The following is a 16,751-nucleotide window of genomic DNA, read 5'->3' on the forward strand; positions in this document are numbered from 1 at the left end:
CCTCCAGAAGGGGCTCGGCGCCCCGCCTGCCCGCCCGCGCGGAGGCGGCAGCCTTCCCCGAGGCCGGAGGGCTGCCGAGGGGAATGGGCGGCGCAGACAGGCCGCTAGCGGGGCGCGCAGCCTTCCCCTGAGCGCGTACCGGGCTGCGGGGAACCGAAGGGGCCGGGCAGCGGCGCCGGCTGTGCCGCACGCCAAGCCGCGGGCGCAGCGCAAGCTTTGCCTTGCGCGGCGGGGTTTGGGTTATCCGGCCCGCCTAGCGCCGCGGGGGGGTTGGCGGGGCCGCGCTTCAGGCGGCAGCTCCGTCGCGTCCCGGTGGCGCGGCCTGAACAGAGAGCACGGCAGCAGGAGGAAGTAACTTTCAATGGCTGCGTTACGCGTTATTACTCAAGCGTGTAACTGCAGATAACGGACAACGTAAATGGCCGCTTTTACCTGAAAAGCGGCGGTTCCGTTTTAAAATACTGGTTTTCTCCGCCCTAGGCGCTCTAAGTGGTAACTTGCAGGCCCCGGTCAGGCCGCTCAGAAGACACAAACTTGCCCATTTCCAACCCCGGTGACAAGTAACGACTCGGTGCTCCCGCAGCGGCGGCTGCCACCGGGCGGGGGCGGAGCCTCACCGCTTAGGCCCCGCCCGCCGGGAGGACCCGCGGCCGCCCCGGCGTTCGCGCAGCATCGTAGGGGCCCACGCCAAGATGGCCGCTCCCTCGCTGCTGGGCTGCGGCCGGGCGGCGACCCGCAAGGTACGGGGCAGGGCGGGCGCCGGACGTGGGGAGAGGGGCAGGGAGGAGCTCCTCGGGCTGCCCCTACCCCCGCGCGGTTGCTCGGCTCCTCTGGGTGGCACGTACCCCGCCGGTCACCTTCCCTCCCCCGGGCCCGTTGCGCAGGTGTCGGCCGCCTCGGCTCAGGCCGCGGGGGTGGTGGGGGTGCGCATGCGCGGGGCAGAACAGCAGCCCCGCCTGCCGAGCCCCTCAAGCGAGGGGGGCTGGCGGCGTTTCCGCGCATGCGCCCTGGGCGTCGCGGACGGCGCGGGGGCCGCTCCCCCCTTCCCCCCCCCCTTTCCCCCCTTCCCCCCCTTTCCCCCCTTCTCCCCCCCCCCCCCCCCCCCGGGTCTCCCTGTGCCCCGCCGATCACTTCTGTCCCGCTTCGTTCATTTGTTTTACGCGGTGCCTTGCAGGTGCTGCGGCTGGAGGCCCGGGGGCTGCGAGGGGCGGCCCCCTCCGCGGCGCTCTGCACCAGGCCGGCGGGCTCCGGGACGCCGCCGCTGCCAACGAGTAAGATGCTTGTTTCGCCCTGAGCGGTGGTGGGGTGTAAGTGAAAGCAAACGGGCGTACGGCCGCTCGTAGGAGAGCCTCCTTTTCTGGTGCTAAACCAGCAGGGTAGCTAACCGCCTTCCCCTGCGGCCTGCCAGCCTCGGGAGGTTTCTGCGCCCTGTGGTGGCGCCCAGACCGTAAAAGTTTATCTGCCCGCTGGATCGGGAAGCGCCCGTCTGAAGTTCAAGTCCCTCCGGTTGTCACTAAATAGGCAAGAAGAGCTTAGAAATGCTCGTGGCCACCTCTCTGAACAGCTGCTACGTAAGCCAAGAAAGCAAAAGGTCATCACCGCGTAAACAAGGGTTTCTGTTCAAACGTACTGCGTAGTAAGGAAACTAAAAGTAAAGGTCTGGTAGGAATGGGTCTGCGTGGGATGTGTTTATATTCATAGGCTATGCTACGAGCTTGGCACTTCTTTCCTGTTTATGTCACCGTAATACATTAGCTGCTGTGATGCTTGACCAAACTTAAGGAGAGCTATCATTACATTTGTCTTAATATAAAGAAGCTTTGCGAGTTGCCTGATGGAAATGAGTGTAGCAAGTTACTTTTTTTAATGAGGTGCAAAATCTGGTTTTGAACTGTAGATGTTCCCCCTCGTCTTTTGAAATGTTTGGATTATGAGGGTCAAAAAGCGTCCCATTTTACAGAAAGAGAGAAAGACTTGCAAGATCTGAATATCTGCTTCAGGCAACAGTGTCGAGAAGCTGCAGAAAACTACGACAGCCCTGTTGTGTTAAATTTAGTTACAATGCTTCTTGCCCCATAGGTTTGCAAGCAAGGCAATACATGGACCTGGGTTTGGATGCTGCAGTGCATTCGACATGCAGAAGTATTTGAACCCCTTCTGTCCCTGACCAAAGTCAAAACATGAATGCAGATTTCAAAGAGAGATATCTTGTGCAAAATGCTGTTTGTAAATAGAAGCTCTCTGATTCAGTGAGTAGGATTCCCATCCCAAATTAGAGATCCAGGTGCTTAAACAGCAAAGTTCCATGGGACCGTATGTAGGAGTGAGCAGACTTGTTGACAGCTGTTGAAAAGATCACTTGAAGAGTAGTTGAATAGACTTCTGGCTTCTAATGTTAGCTTCTTAAATGCCAAGGCAAATAAAAGCTTGGTTGTTCCATTAAGAAAGCCTTTGCTGCATAGATTGATAAAAGCTTGATTGAACAACAAATCGCTTTTTATTATAATTTTTTTTTGGCACATTATTTTAAGCGTATTTGAGATGTACTTTAGCATCGGTTTCTAGATTCAGTGTCCTGCAGCTCTGATTTCAGAAGGTGTCGGGAGACCTCTTAGGCCACCTCTTTCAGCCAGCTGCTTCCCCTGCAAATGGTTAAGGTTAGTTAAGGTGTATAGGATGCAGCTGTCTTTTTCAGATTCTAGCTGGAACAGGGTGTGCAAATTTTCTTTGCTTTGATAAAATGGTCATGTTTACTTACGAAGTCAATGATGGGGAACAGACCTGTAATTTCTGCATGCCACCTTTCTGAGTGCGAACATGTTTTAAACACGTTCCGATAACGATACTGGTGTTACAAGCATCAGTAAGAATGCGTCTGGGAATAATATTCTTGTTGCTGATTTGAATGTATTGTTCTTTCGGCAAAGCAATGCAAATACAGATAAGGTGGTACAAAGTTTGAAGTACCCTGATTAAAGTGTCTGTACCGGTTGTATTAGACTTTATGATTGAAAGCTGAAACACGTATCTTTTTCACATATCCAAATATTACTGTTTAAAGTATTTTTCCAGTAACACCTACTGTTAATGGTCGAGTTGAATGTTACCTGCCTTCTTGGTTTCTTAGGATGTCTTAACATTAATACTTCTTCAACTTTTGCTCAGCTTTCACTTGTCTGTCATCCCTTTGGGCATTCTCGTGTTAGTTTGACCTTCCTGTACACTTCTTTGAAGAGCTCTTCAATCCTAAGTAATGTTTCCTCACGTATTAGTTTCTGCAGGCTGCTATTTGGCTGTGTCAGTCTGTGCAGGGAGTCAGGCTTCTTTCAAAGGTGGCTGCCCATCCTCCTACTTCCCCCTGCCCGCCCTCCCTCCCCACCCTGCACCTTCCCTCTGGCAGAGAAGTATGTGCCTGAAATTATTCAAAAGTATTACCTGTATAGTAAACTGATATTTTTTTCATTTGTACTTATGTTAAGAACTCTGTATTTCTTTCTTAAATACTTTGCTTTTAATTTCACGTGTCTGTCTCTTCTGTGATGTTTTCATTTGGACATTCTGAATAGAAGCAAGTCTTTAGCAACTAATTATAGTAGCTCCTTGAATCATACAAGGTATTACTGTAAAATACTAGGAAGGGGGAAAACTGCATCTAGTTTATGGTCTTGTAAGGTAGACTTGGGTTTCCAAACTGTGCAGATAAATCTGCACAATAGACTGGAAACGTGTTGAATTACACTGCTGGTTGGAAGTGGTGCAACTCATAAAGAGAGTTGGCTTTGCTGTAGCAAATTTCAGTAGTGGTGTATCTTCTTAATGTGCTCCCAGTCCTCTTTGTCCTCCTGTTTTCTATAACCACAATAGTATTTGCTGTTGAGGATATCATTGGCACAAGCATCCAAGGGGTATTTGGTACTCTCTGAAAGGGCCTGAAAGTTGCTGCTTTCTCTTCAGCTGTTGGCTCCTTGTCTGGAGAATTTAGCTTAATAAAAGTATCCATGAGGGAGAAGAAACAAAGGCAGGCTAACATGAAGCATTAGGAGATCTTCTAAGACTTTTTTTACAAAGAGGTCTCAAACCAAAAATAGGAAGTGGAGGCAGTGAAGACTGGAGGAGGTAAGGTCTTGGGGAAATAATGTTAAACTGTGTTAGACACAATTCAGTTGGTAGGTCAGGTGGACACATGAACAAATAATACTTTCATGTATGGCCTCAGGTATCTCTTACTCTGCCACTTTGTCTCTAGGGAGTCATCCCTCCCTACTGCTTTAAAGGTAACTATTGCGAGAGGCTGGCTGTTGCTATGTCTGTTTACTATGTCTTCTGCTTCGCTGGCTTGCTCATAGACAAATATTATCTCTGTAGCAGCATATTTGAAGAGCTCAGCTAACAAGCTATCTTAATGTTCATCTGAGATAGGAAGGTGTCTGTAAACCATTTTCAGTGACACAGAATTGAAGCACAGAGAAGAACAGCTCTTGCGAGGAGTCTGGCAAAGCGAGGAGCAAAAGGCATTATCTCATGAGTTTCAGCATCGCAGCAGCAAAAACTGTTAAGTGTTAACTATAACTCTAGTTTCTTTAACTTAAAATGTCTTAAAGCTTTCTGCTTCTTAATGGCTGCATTTAGTATAATAACTTCTTTCAATTTGCTTTTTGCACTAGATTATCTCAGAAAGTTAAAATTGTATGGCTAAGATCGCTAATTAACAGCGGTGTCGGATATAATTATGATAATCCTCTTTATGCCGTTTCCTAGATGTAGTGGCACCACAGGGAAGCACCAAGCTGCTAGCCATCAAGGCACCAGCTGAATTTCCTAAAATGTTGTCTTCTAGCTCTCTCCTAGTATCTGCAAACAAAGGTGAGAGCATATCTAGTACTAACCTCGAGGAAGCTTCAAAACCTTCTGCTGAAGACATGAGGATGTTCATGTCAAGAAAAACTGTGGTTGCATTTCCTCAGCGAGTAGTTGTTTCTTCCCTTGAGGAAGAAAACCTCACTACACCTGCAACAGAAGGAGGCTTGAGGAAAGACTTGGTTGAGGAAGAAACTTCATCTTCGTCCAGCTCAGATTCAGATTCTAGCTCAGATTCTGAGGAAGAAAATGTTGGTCATGATTCAGAAGTTGCCATTAAAACCAAAGTTGAATTTCCTAGACAAGAGTCCATCTTTTCTGAGAACACAGCGGTAAAGGCATCGATGCTAGCAAAAGAAAACTTGTCCCAGAAATCCCACAAAAAATACGTAGCTAAGAAGAAGCCACGCAAAACTGAAACTGATGTGTCTCCTATCAAGCAGGTTGCATTTTCTAAAACATCAGTCAGCCATGAAACATCAAAATCCAAAGCAAGAGACCCCAAAGTAAAATCAACTCCAAAAACAGCAGATCAGCAGAAGCTGGTCTTAGAACCACGCATGGTTGAAAGCCAAGACCTGACCGATGCCACTCATAAATCTGATTATTTGGAGGAAAAATCCATTGGAACCCAAGTAGCAGCTATTCAGCTGAAAGCTTCATCAGTGACTCAGGAAGACAAAAAGCAAAAACTGGTATCCAGAGGAGAAGAAAAACAGGTGAAGAAGTCACAGGAGTCAGAAGCAGAAGTAACGGCTCCTAAACTAGAAGAAGAGACTTCTGAAAGCACGATGGTGGTGATGGGCTCTACAGCAAAAGAGGAGACCATTCAGGAAGCAGTCCAGCCTGGAGAAAGAAGCACGATAGAGGGTACACCTTTAAATTGTTTGAACTGTATTGATTCATCTGGGCTAGGGTTTAACTTTTTTAAAAGGGTTTCCAAATCTTCTCTGTTCGTGATTCTCTGATCTTTATACTGAAGCTAACCGTGTAGCTGTGACTTTCTGGAAGATAAATTCTTGTTCATGGCTAATTGTTACAAGAGCTCAGTAATACTTAGTTTCCAGTTACGCTGTGAAAGGAAGTGGTCTTCATTTCACTGTATTTATAGTTTCATAAACCAGTTACTTATAAAATGAAAACAAGATTGTTTCCACTGTGAGAAAAATCATGGGTTTTATATGACAAAACTTGTTTTCCCTCTTTTCTCGGAAGGATTCGGTAGCTGCCTTTCTTCTGAGCCAAATTTGATGCTATCTGATTTTTGCATAAATCCTGTTGTCTTTCTCTCTCTCTCTCTTTTTTTTTTTTTTTTTTTAAGTCTTGCAGTGTTTCTGATTTCAGTAGACTTCAAGAAATCATAGTGTAATGCCAGAAACAGGTATTGATTCTGAGATTGGTAGGTTGTAAGCGAGTCATGTTGAAGTAGCACAGAGTTGACCTTATAACCCAGTTTTTGTAGTGAGTTGGGGAGGAGACAGTGATATGTTTTAGGAAAGAGCATTGTGTACCATGTAATCATCTCCCTAGCTATACTTCCCTATCTAACTTACCCTTCTTATTTACTACCAGTCCTGTTAACTTACCTACTGATCTCATTCTGTGTATTTCAATAGCAAATGCCCCTCTGTCCTGACCTGTGGTGGCTTACCATTCTTGCCTTTCAACTTAGGCAGCATACCATTTTTAAGACCCCCCCCTACTGGTTGCTGCTTTGAATTAAAGAATTTGCCTCCTTGGAAGTAAAAGCAGCATAATTGTAAAGCTGCTTGGATATCATCCTTCAAGTGATACCGTTGCAGAAAAGGCCCTGGGGGTCCGGGTGGACAGCAAGTTGAACACGAGCCAGCTATGTGCCCTTGCAGCAAAGACCATCAATGGTAACCTGGGCTGCATTAGGAGTGTTGCGAGCAGGCTGAGGGAGGTGATCCTTCCCTGGTGCTGTGTTCAGTTCTGGGCTCTGGAGAGAGTCCAGCGAGGTGTCACTAAGATGATGAAGAGACTGGAGTATCTCTCCTGTGAAAGGCTGAGAGAGCTGGGACTGTTCAGCCCGGAGAAGAGAAAGCTCAGGGGGGATCTCATCAACGTATGTAAATACCTGAAGGGTGAGTGCAAAGACGACAGAAGTAAGACTCTTTTCAGTGGTACCCAGTGACAGGACAAGAGGCAGTGGGTACAAACTGAAATACAGGGGTTTGCCTGAACCTCAAGAAATGCTTTTTTTTTACTGTGAGGGTGATGGAGCACTGGCACAGGTTGCCCAGAGAGGTGGTGGAGTCTCCATCCTTGGAGACATTCAAAAGCTGTCTGAGTATGGTCCTGGGCAGCCTGCTCTAGCTGACCCTGCTTCTGCATTTGGGGTTGGACCAGATGACCTCCAGAGGTATCTTCCAACCTCAACCATTCTGTGACTGTGAAGTGTCTAACCAGGTTAAGTGACAAATAATTGCTTTTGTACATCAGTTTCCAGGATACAGTGCTGAGTAAAAGACCTGCCTTCTGTTTTAAGGGGTTAGTTGGCTCATAATTTGATCTGTTTTATGAGTTGGAAGCTAAGCTTACCTTCCTCCCCGACCGCAACTCAAATGGTAAAATGCAGCACTGTTTGCAAGTGACATTTTCATTTACTTGTTCTTCCTTGCAGTCAGCAGCAGAAGCTTTCTTTAAAAAAAAAAAAAAATTTGGGAAAGGCTATTTGTGGTTATCTACAGATAATGCTTTTCTCCCCATTCATCCACAGTGGACTTCTAGATGCTCAAGCATTATTTTTTTTTCCACATTGAAGCTGATATGAAGACCCCAAAAATGAGCACAGTTAACTTCAAGTATGAGAGGGAGGACTTGGTCCTAAAATGTGCTAATGATTCAAGGTGAACATTATTACACATCGAAGATCTATGAAACAGCCTCCCCTACTCCAACGCTGTAAATCCACAATAAGGTTAAGACCATGTGACAAACTTTTCCTGCAGATCTGTATCGATGAGGCAATAGTACCACTGTGCCTCAGACCCATCGTTATCATAACCGCACCAGCAAAACCCGTTTGGGTAGGACCTGGCTTTGCTGAAAACGGCACGTTTGCTGTTGAGCTCCTCTTGCTCTGTGGAGGTGGTAAGGCTGTGTGACAGCAGGGAAGTTTGTTTGGTACATGCTGCGCCCCTGCTAGAGGACTCTGCTGCAGTGGCTGTAGGAGAAGTGGGGGTTAGTACAGGCAAGTTCACACCCGTTACTGCTGGTGAAGTGTCTTTAGGTGCCAGGGGGTAGCAAAGAGCCAAACCTAGCTACACCATGTTCAACAGCGTCACTGGTATCTCCAGGTGTACCTTGCTCTCTCTTCCTTTTGAGGCCTTCTTTGAGAACAGCTACTGCTTTTCCATGTTTAATGTTCATGGTTAATGATAATACCTTCTGTAATCTGTACTTCTGTCCTGTTCCTGTGTTCTTTTGTTCATCTGCAAACTGCAGCAGGCACACTGAAGATGTAAAAGCAATTTTTCCCATTACAAACCTGGATGTTAAGGTGATGTCATCCGCTTTGTAGAGCAGGCATGCTAAGCAGTCAGCAAAAACTGCTGACTTTAACTGCTAAGTAAGTAGCAAAATAGTAGCATGGTAACTCAGAAGTATACCTCTGATTCATTTTGGAAGAACATCATGTGAAATGCTCGCTCTTTAAGAGAGAAAGCATAGATGAAGTCTGAAGCATGGAGAGGATGAACTCAGATAAATTTTTCCTTCGAGAAGCCGAGTACAGTGTATTTGGGCAGGAAAAATGACACTCCATCTGCTTTTCTTCCTGAGCATCTGTCTCTTAATTTGGAACAACTGTCTCTTGCAGGTTGAACATACACTTGCCTACACTTGCCTGTTCTTGGGGCTATTTGCAGCAAAGACCGCATCATCTGGTTCTTACATTTGTAGCGTTGTCTCCTATGAGCTGTCTCAGTAGGAACTGAGCAGTAGGCACAGGGATATTTCCTTTTATAGGTTGTGTGTGTTGTTTTGCTGAAACCATGGCTTACTACATTGTGTTTTATAAGCAAGTCTTGCTAAATGTTATGGATACGTGCTCTTAAACTGATAGCATTACATTGCAATAATTATGTTATAGTTAAAGGGAAATTCTGGTGTTCAGCTGCTTGAGTTTTGTATTTTTACTGTAGATGGTTGTATTACAAAAAGCAGCTTAATACGATCTAACCTAAACCACTACATACAAATTTATATGACAAAGCTTTTCGCTAGATTCTACTTCTGTCTTTCCTATTGTTAAAACTCTGGGTATGTGAGAATAAATTAATATTAGGAGTAAAGCTTTTTTTCTTGCAGTTTCCTTGGTTGTAAAATCAGCCCGTAACAGGAACCTTTTATGTAAATGGTACTGTCTAAATTTGCATAATATTCTAAAAGTGTAGGAATTAATGTCGGCTTTAATGTGAAGTAAGGAGTTTGGAATAACTTTATTAGGTTATTCTTTTAGGAAGAAGAGCTGATACAAAGTTTAGAAGATTATATTTAGAAGGGCAATTTACATCAAAGGCTCTTGATATATTACTGTTCAGTATAACCACATTTGAAATTAAACTGTGGAGATCTCAGTAATTCCATCACTTCTCCCCATGGAAAAAATTCAATCTGTAAAGTAGTTCTAATAGCTGTATCTTGTGGTCTGACATGATGATATATCATTTGTACTGGTTCTTCGCCTCTCCTGGCTTGCTAAGAATGTCACCTACTGTTCTGGCTGGAGTGAAAACCAAGGCAACTATGAAAAAGCCAGGAAATGCAGACATATGCCTTCAAAATAGAAATGAAATGTTCTGCCCTATCTTCCCCCAGCATTAGGTGGTAGTTTGGATTTGGAAACCTGTGCTGTATTAGATGACTTGTACTGATTCCTGTTCCCCTACTGCATACTAATGTGCTGCTTTAGGATCAGACAAGGTACCGGCAGAACTTAGTAAACTTATCCTTTTGTTATAGTTGCTGACTTTTTTTTTTTTTTAAATGTTGACTGGATGAGGGATCTGACAGTATATGAAGGTTGGCTCAGTAAATAAGAATATTGCCCTCTGGTGTGGCATCCTTATAGTCACCAGTTACTGTTTGTTTTCACAGAGACCACAGCAGCTGCTGAGCCTGCTCCAGAAGAATTCGATAATTCTACCTACAAGAACCTTCAGCATCATGAATATAACACTTATACCTTTGTTGATTCTGTTGCGGTTCTCTCAAAATTCAGGCAGCCTCAGCCATCTTCTGGAAGACTATCACCAAGGCACTGAAAAGAACCGCATTTAAAACAAATGCCCAGGCAGAATGATAAATTGTTCTATTTAGCACTGTTGCTTCATCTGTGTTATAAATCAGATAATAAATAAATGCATGATAACTTACGCTTGTGCTTTTGAACGGCTCTTCTTGGTTCTTGGAGTCCCTCGCTTCTTGAGGGACATGAATGAGCTGCAAATGAACCATCACTGAATAAAAATAACTTTTCTACCTCTCAGTATATATTATTTGGTGACAACGTAAAAAAATCCTGGCATTTCAATGTCTCCAAACTTTTGATACTGACCATTCTTTCAGTACCGTGTCAAAGAACATAATGGCCCTTGTGCGTGTGTCTGTTCAATATGTGCCATGATTTTAGTAGGTGGTGTTATCACTGTAATGCAGCGGGCTGTTCTCCTTGCACGCAAACATGTTCCCAGCACTGAAGAGGTTATGTTTACTCTGGATTTGAAGTTAAAATCATTGGCTGGAAACAGCATAAGAAGTATTTGTCTCCTGTGGCAAGAGTGTATGTTTTGTGTTAGTAGAGGAATGTAAGTTTATGTAATGTGATTGAAACACCTCAAAACCTCTGCTGTTGTAAAGGGAGAACATACAGCTTCATTTAATCTTCTGCTGGGGGTTCTAGCATCCAGGTTCTGCAGTAATTGAAATAATTTAAAATGTAAGGGAATCTCAGTGGGCAGTTCCTAATGAAGTATACTACATTGATTAAACTCTGAGAAATAATGTATTTCTAGGGGTAGGATCATTTGAATGTTACTTTTAAATGTGATGAAAGTAGCACTATGGTAAAATCAGCTCCTGGTACTAATTGTTCAGTGGCACTATGTTTCAGTTCCCACTTCCCCCCCCCCCCCCAAAAGTTAAGATTGCTGTCCAGCTTCACTCTCACTCTGCAGAAAATGTGAGAAATGAGGCACTTCTCAATATATGTTATCAGTGGTTACAGTTGGTCTCAGTAAATTTTGTATTTCCATCCTATTAGTAACAGTCTTCTGCCCTCTGGGAAAACTGCCTTGATGACCACCAGCTGTTGTGGGTTTAGTTCCATTTTGGCTTCTTGTTCATTTGGGGTTTTTCAGTGTTAATTGGTCTTTGAGCAGTTGTACTTGCAATAGCGCCAGCATTTTCCATCACCTGTCTGTATTCTTTCAAGCAACAGAATATGCAAGATCAAAGGGAAAACAGAGTCAGCTTTAGTAGTCTATCTGGATATTGGATGCAAATCCCTGGGTGCAATTAGTAGAACAGCTATTTTATACTCCAACTTGGCAAAAATGTGGTAAGAAGGATCAAGAGGCCTACATCAATCTGCAGTGTAGAATTTTAAGTTGGGAACTTCTGGCAAGCAATTTTATTGTCCTGTAAAAACTAAAAAGCATATTACTGACTCTAACTATGAAATTTAAAAATCAGCAAATGTATAAATCCATGTGCTTAGGAATAAAGATCAGAAAGTCACTTTGAGACACCAGTGGTACCACATACACTGTTCTTGTAAAAGGGGAAGAAATTTGCTGTTAACATTAAAAACATGAAAGAATAAGGAAAAGGGTCTTCCTTTATTAAGGGCCCTCTGGAGGGTCCTGTAAAGCTGCTGTGTTTTGTTATTAGCTGAGACTCCATGTAGTAACCTGAACCCTGTAGCTTAGATCTGTGTTGGTGCTGAACTGTGTTCCTAACCCTTTTGTGATAACGGAAGGAGGCTGCGAATTATCAGATAGAATCTAAACAGTAAAAGTTAAATGTAGTCCATTAACGTGCTTATGTATGTACTAAATCTACCCACAGTAGCTGTGATTGCTAGCTGTTTGGAGTCAGACTTGTTCACCTAGTGCCCTTTTCATTTCTAAGGAGGGTTGGTGTTATAAACACCGACTTAATCAGCTAAGGAGGAGTGGGTTGAAACAGAAGTGTGTCTTGCTTTCAGTCAGCTCCTACGCTCTCCTTAGCTGCATGTCTAGCTAAGGAGATTCTAATCTGTATTTGGGCTAGGCATTTTGCTACCCTTGTTTCACGATTACAGCAAAAATTAATGGTTAATGCCCTGCCTATCCGTGTAATCCCGTCTCTCTGTCTTCCGGTGATCTTTTCTGCACCTCTAAAATCAAGCTGGAAGTCAAGTAACTTCATAACTCTTCTGGTACCTATGGTGCGTGTCTTACGTCTGTTCTGTTCAGTGAACCAGTCTGCGCCGGGAAGGGCAGATAATGTGAGGAAGGGCACCAGGACTTTTTCCCACTGTTGTGTTTTCCTGGACTTCAATGAAAAAGGCTTCATTTTTTTGTTCTTGGCTATTATCAGATGTTATTGTGTTTGAGTCATATGCTAGCGTTTAAATTTCAAGCAGGATGTGATACAATGTGCTCAAATTCTGTAATGTTAGTAATTTTGTCTTGCTGTGCTAGGCACTTGTCAGATAGAGTCAGGGACCTTGTTTTAAAGAAAATATAATCCAGGATATTAACGTAATTCCTGGAAAACCTCAAATGTGAAAGAAAGAAATTCAGTCTCGGCTTAGTTTTTGTGAAAACCAGCTCTTCAGAACTAGCATAAACTTCAGAAGTGAGGTTTCCAGTGTAAGTAGCATGTTAGTGTGGGAGTACATAAAAATCTGGAAAGTGGAATCCACTAACTTCTCATTAAAAAGATGAAACAACTACTTTCCTTGTCAAAGGGAGTGGTTTTCAAACTTCAAATCCTTTGGGTTTGGTTTTTTTTTAGTGTAGCAAACTTAAGTTTCCTGCTAATAAAGTTGCTTTTCATAATTTCCTTCCACTTTAGATCCTTCAAAAGTAACTTATGAACCCAGACAGTTCTGGACAGCAGTCGAAAACCCACTAATCTAGGTCCAGAAGTAGTAATGCAAGCAGAGTTTGTGGTGATCACTTTAGTTATTACAAGCTGTGCTGGTTTTGGCTGGGATAGAGTTCATTTTCTTCATGGTAGCTCGTATGGGGCTATGTTCTGGATTTGTGCTGAAAACAGTGTTGATAATACAGGGATGTTTCAGTTGTTGCTGAGCAGCGCTTACACAGAGTCAAGGCCTTTTCTGCTTCTCACACCGCCCCACCAGCGAGTAGGCTGGGGGTGCACAAGAAGCTGGGAGGGGACACGGCTGGGACAGCTGACCCCAACTGACCAGAGGGATATTCCACACAATACAACATCATGCTCAGCATATAAAGCTGGGGGAAGAAGGAGGAAGGGGAGATGTTCGGAGTGATGGCGTTTGTCTTCCCAAGTCACCGTTACACGTGATGGAGCCCTGCTTTCCTGGGGATGGCTGAACAGCTGCCTGCCGGTGGGAAGGAGTGAATGAATTCCTTGTTTTGCTTTGCTTGCACGCGCGGCTTTTGCTTTGCCTATTAAACTGTCTTTATCTCAACCCACCAGTTTTCTCACTTTTACCCTTCCAATTCTCTCCCCCATCCCACCGGGGGGGAGTGAGTGAGTGGCTGTGTGGTGCTTAGTTGCTGGCTGGGGTTAAACCACGACACAAAGTCAAGATTTTTTTGGTCCTCCTGATGCCTCCTTTGGCATCCAGTCATGGTAAGCACTGCAATCTATAAGGCTATCTTCAAGATTTATTTTAAATTTGAGAAATGAGACTTTTAACGGGGTGCACTTACAGATCTTCCACAGTATATTCCCAATTTTCAATAATCAAAATGCATTCAGTGCATCTCACTCTGTCTGGTTTCCTGTGAACTCATAAGCTATAAAAAAAATGTGCCCTCAGTCTTTTGTCCCACCACAAGAGATGCCATCATCTAAGCTACTTGTACAGTTACGTCGAGTCTGCTCTTAACATGATAAAAAAATGATGAGAAGTTTTAAGGCTATTGTATTGGGTTTGCTTTGCAAGGTTTTGGTAGCAGGGGGACTACAGGGGTGGCTTCTGTGAGAAGCTGCTAGAAGCTTCCCCTATGTCCAATAGAGCCAATGTCAGCCGGCTCTAAGACAGACCCGCCACTCGGGCCAAGGCCGAGCCCATCAGTGATGGTGGTAGCGCCTCTGGGATAACATATTTAAGAAGGGGGAAAAGTTGCTGCACAACAGCAACAGCAGCCAGAGAGAGGAGTGAGAATATGTGAGAGAAACAACTCTGCAGGCACCAAGGTCAGTGAAGAAGGAGGGGGAGGAGGTGCTCCAGGTGTCAGAGCAGAGATTCCCCTGCAGCCCATGGTGAAGACCATGGTGAGGCAGGCTGTCCCCCTGCAGCCCATGGAGGTGAATGGTGGAGCAGATATCTACCTGCAGCCCATGGAGGACCCCACGCCGGAGCAGGTGGATGCCCGAAGGAGGCTGTGAAACCGTGGGAAGCCCGCGCTGGAGCAGGCTCCTGGCAGGACCTGTGGACCCGTGGAGAGAGGAGCCCACGCTGGAGCAGGTTTGCTGGCAGGTCTTGTGACCCCACAGGGGACCCACGCTGGAGCAGTCTGTTCCTGAAGGACTGCACCCCATGGAAGGGACCCACGCTGGAGCAGTTCATGAAGAACTGCAGCCCATGGGAAGGACTCACGTTGGAGAAGTTCATGGAGGATTGCCTCCCATGGGAGGGACCCCACGCTGGAGCAGGGGAAGAGTGCTCAAGTCCTCCCGCTGAGGAGGAAGGAGCAGCAGAAACAACATGTGATGAACCGACTGCAGCCCCCATTCCCCATCCCCCTGCACTGCTGGGGGGGAGGAGGTAGAGAAAATCAGCAGTGAAGTTGAGCCTAGGAAGAAGGGAGGGGTGGGGGTAGGGTGTTTTTAAGATTTGGTTTTATTTCTCATTATCCTACTCTGATTTGATTGGTAATAAATTAAATTAATTTTCCCCAAGTCAAGTCTGTTTTGCCCGCGATGGTAATTGTAGAGTGATCTCTCCCTGTCCTTATCTCGGCCCACGAGCCTTTTGTTATATTTTTTTCTCCCCTGTCCAGCTGAGGAGGGGGAGTGATAGAGCGGCTTTGGTGGGCACCTGGCATCCAGCCAGGGTCAACCCACCACAGTTATCTCAGGATGACGTGCAGTTCTTCCTTCAGCTACTCATGGTAATGAGAACATGAGCTAAGAACAGTCACCAGACTGTCCAAGTCTGCTGAAGACCTGTAGAAGAGCAAGACTTCTAAGTTTTGTGCTGATCAGCATCCCAAAGCTCATAAAGTGCTTTGGTGAGATTTTGGGATCTTGTGGCATTTGGGAGGAAGAGTAGGAGAAGCTGGTGAGAGCAGCCACTTGCTGTTCCAAACAGTTTTAATTCCAATTGATGACTATCATGCAGTGAGTGAGCGAGTAGAAAGCATGCTCACAGTATCCTGTGGCACCATAACATCAGAATTACGGAAATTGATGTTGGAAGGGACCTCTTTAGATGATCAGTCCTCTATTCTGTAGCAAGTGCAATTAGATCAGGTTGTCCTGGATCTTGTCCAGTTGAGTTTTGATTATCTTCAGGGATGGAGATTCCGCAATGTCTCTGATCACCTTGTCCAGCATTTTAACACCCTTGTGATTTAAAAACCAACAACAAAAAAAAAAAACCAACCAGCAAGCAAAACCTTGACCTGCTATCTAATTGGAGTTTTTGGTTTTCTGACACTCATCCTTACTACACACCTCAAACAAACCTGGCTTTGTCTTTTCTATACCCTCCTAGGAGGTAGTTGAAGGTAGTAATAAGGTCCCCCTTACTGTCTTCTTCAGACCAGATAATCTCAGTTCTTTCAGGCTCATCTTGTGTGACATACTCCAGGTCTGTGTACATCTTTGTGTGGTCACAGTGCACCCTCGGTGCATCCTACTCTGTTCTGTAGTGACACAGGTTGCCTACATGGTCCCTGACTGTCTTCCTCCCCTGTAGCTTATGCTTCAAGGTATAACATGCTAGAATGGGGCTTATGTTAATTTTCCTAATTTTTAGTGTGGAATCTTCTGTAGTGAATGGGAAGGAACCTGGGAGACGCCCGTTCCTTAAGATGCTACGCAGCGACAGTAGCACGGGGCAGGTTCGGGTCCCCACTGTGTCCTGCTGTAAAAACAAAAAAAAAGTCTTGGAATCATTCTTGGCCCCAGTATTTGCTGTCCACCTGTGATTTATAACCCTACTACGCTATTCTGTATTGTATGCTGTTGTTTGCATACAGAGTTAGACAAAAGGAGCTAACACAATGAGGGTAACATAGACACTTTAGTACAGGTGCTTTGAACATTTGAGTGATTGACTTTACAATCGTGGTGTTCTTGTAATGTGGCTTTGTTTGTTTATGTGTTTTAATTTTGTCCTTTGAAAGAAACTCCTCTAAACTCTGGATGATTTTAGTTAAACTCTTAGGACTCTAAACAAAATATCCTGTCAAGTTTCCGGATCATCCTTCTCCTCTCATGTGGTTCTACTTCATGGAATTATAAATAATTACTTATCTATTCTATGATTCTATAGTTTTTATTATCCTTAGTGTTCATCTCAGGATGATACTACTCCCAATACAATCTGCACATATTTTTGAGCTCCCTTATATTTTTTTGCCTACGCACATTTAATTACATTTGGAAATTCATACCCATCTCTGAAAGTCTTAGGATATATGGCAGCCTTGGGATTGAAG

The 16,751-nt window shown here is 44.6% G+C and overlaps 1 protein-coding gene across 3 annotated transcripts; it reads left to right on the forward strand.

Moving 5' to 3' along the window:
• Positions 1 to 641: 641 nt before the first annotated feature.
• NDUFV3 (NADH:ubiquinone oxidoreductase subunit V3) lies at positions 642 to 10,256 on the forward strand. 3 transcript variants are annotated; one of them, XM_076354605.1, is made up of 4 exons: positions 642 to 740; positions 1,175 to 1,271; positions 4,759 to 5,727; positions 9,979 to 10,256. In XM_076354605.1, the coding sequence occupies exons 1-4, from the start codon at positions 693 to 695 to the stop codon at positions 10,143 to 10,145; spliced, it is 1,281 nt and encodes a 426-aa protein (XP_076210720.1). In that variant the 5' UTR covers positions 642 to 692; the 3' UTR covers positions 10,146 to 10,256. The 3 variants fall into 3 exon arrangements, with proteins under 3 accessions (XP_076210720.1, XP_076210739.1, XP_076210730.1); XM_076354624.1 differs by lacking the exon at positions 4,759 to 5,727 and having other exon boundaries at positions 654 to 740; XM_076354615.1 differs by lacking the exons at positions 642 to 740; positions 1,175 to 1,271 and adding an exon at positions 1,327 to 1,591 and having other exon boundaries at positions 4,838 to 5,727.
• The last annotated feature ends 6,495 nt before the right edge of the window (positions 10,257 to 16,751 follow it).

The sequence above is a fragment of the Aptenodytes patagonicus genome, chromosome 1 (assembly GCF_965638725.1).
Source record: "Aptenodytes patagonicus chromosome 1, bAptPat1.pri.cur, whole genome shotgun sequence".
Taxonomy (NCBI): Eukaryota; Metazoa; Chordata; class Aves; order Sphenisciformes; family Spheniscidae; genus Aptenodytes; species Aptenodytes patagonicus.

Bases quoted from the DNA above. Each gene is read 5' to 3' on its own strand.
- NDUFV3 (XM_076354605.1), top strand. From the start codon at position 693: ATGGCCGCTCCCTCGCTGCTGGGCTGCGGCCGGGCGGCGACCCGCAAG. The intron at 741-1,174 runs GTACGGGGCAGG...GGTGCCTTGCAG, and splicing joins GCCGGGCGGCGACCCGCAAG to GTGCTGCGGCTGGAGGCCCG. The intron at 5,728-9,978 runs GTACACCTTTAA...TTGTTTTCACAG, and splicing joins AGAAAGAAGCACGATAGAGG to AGACCACAGCAGCTGCTGAG.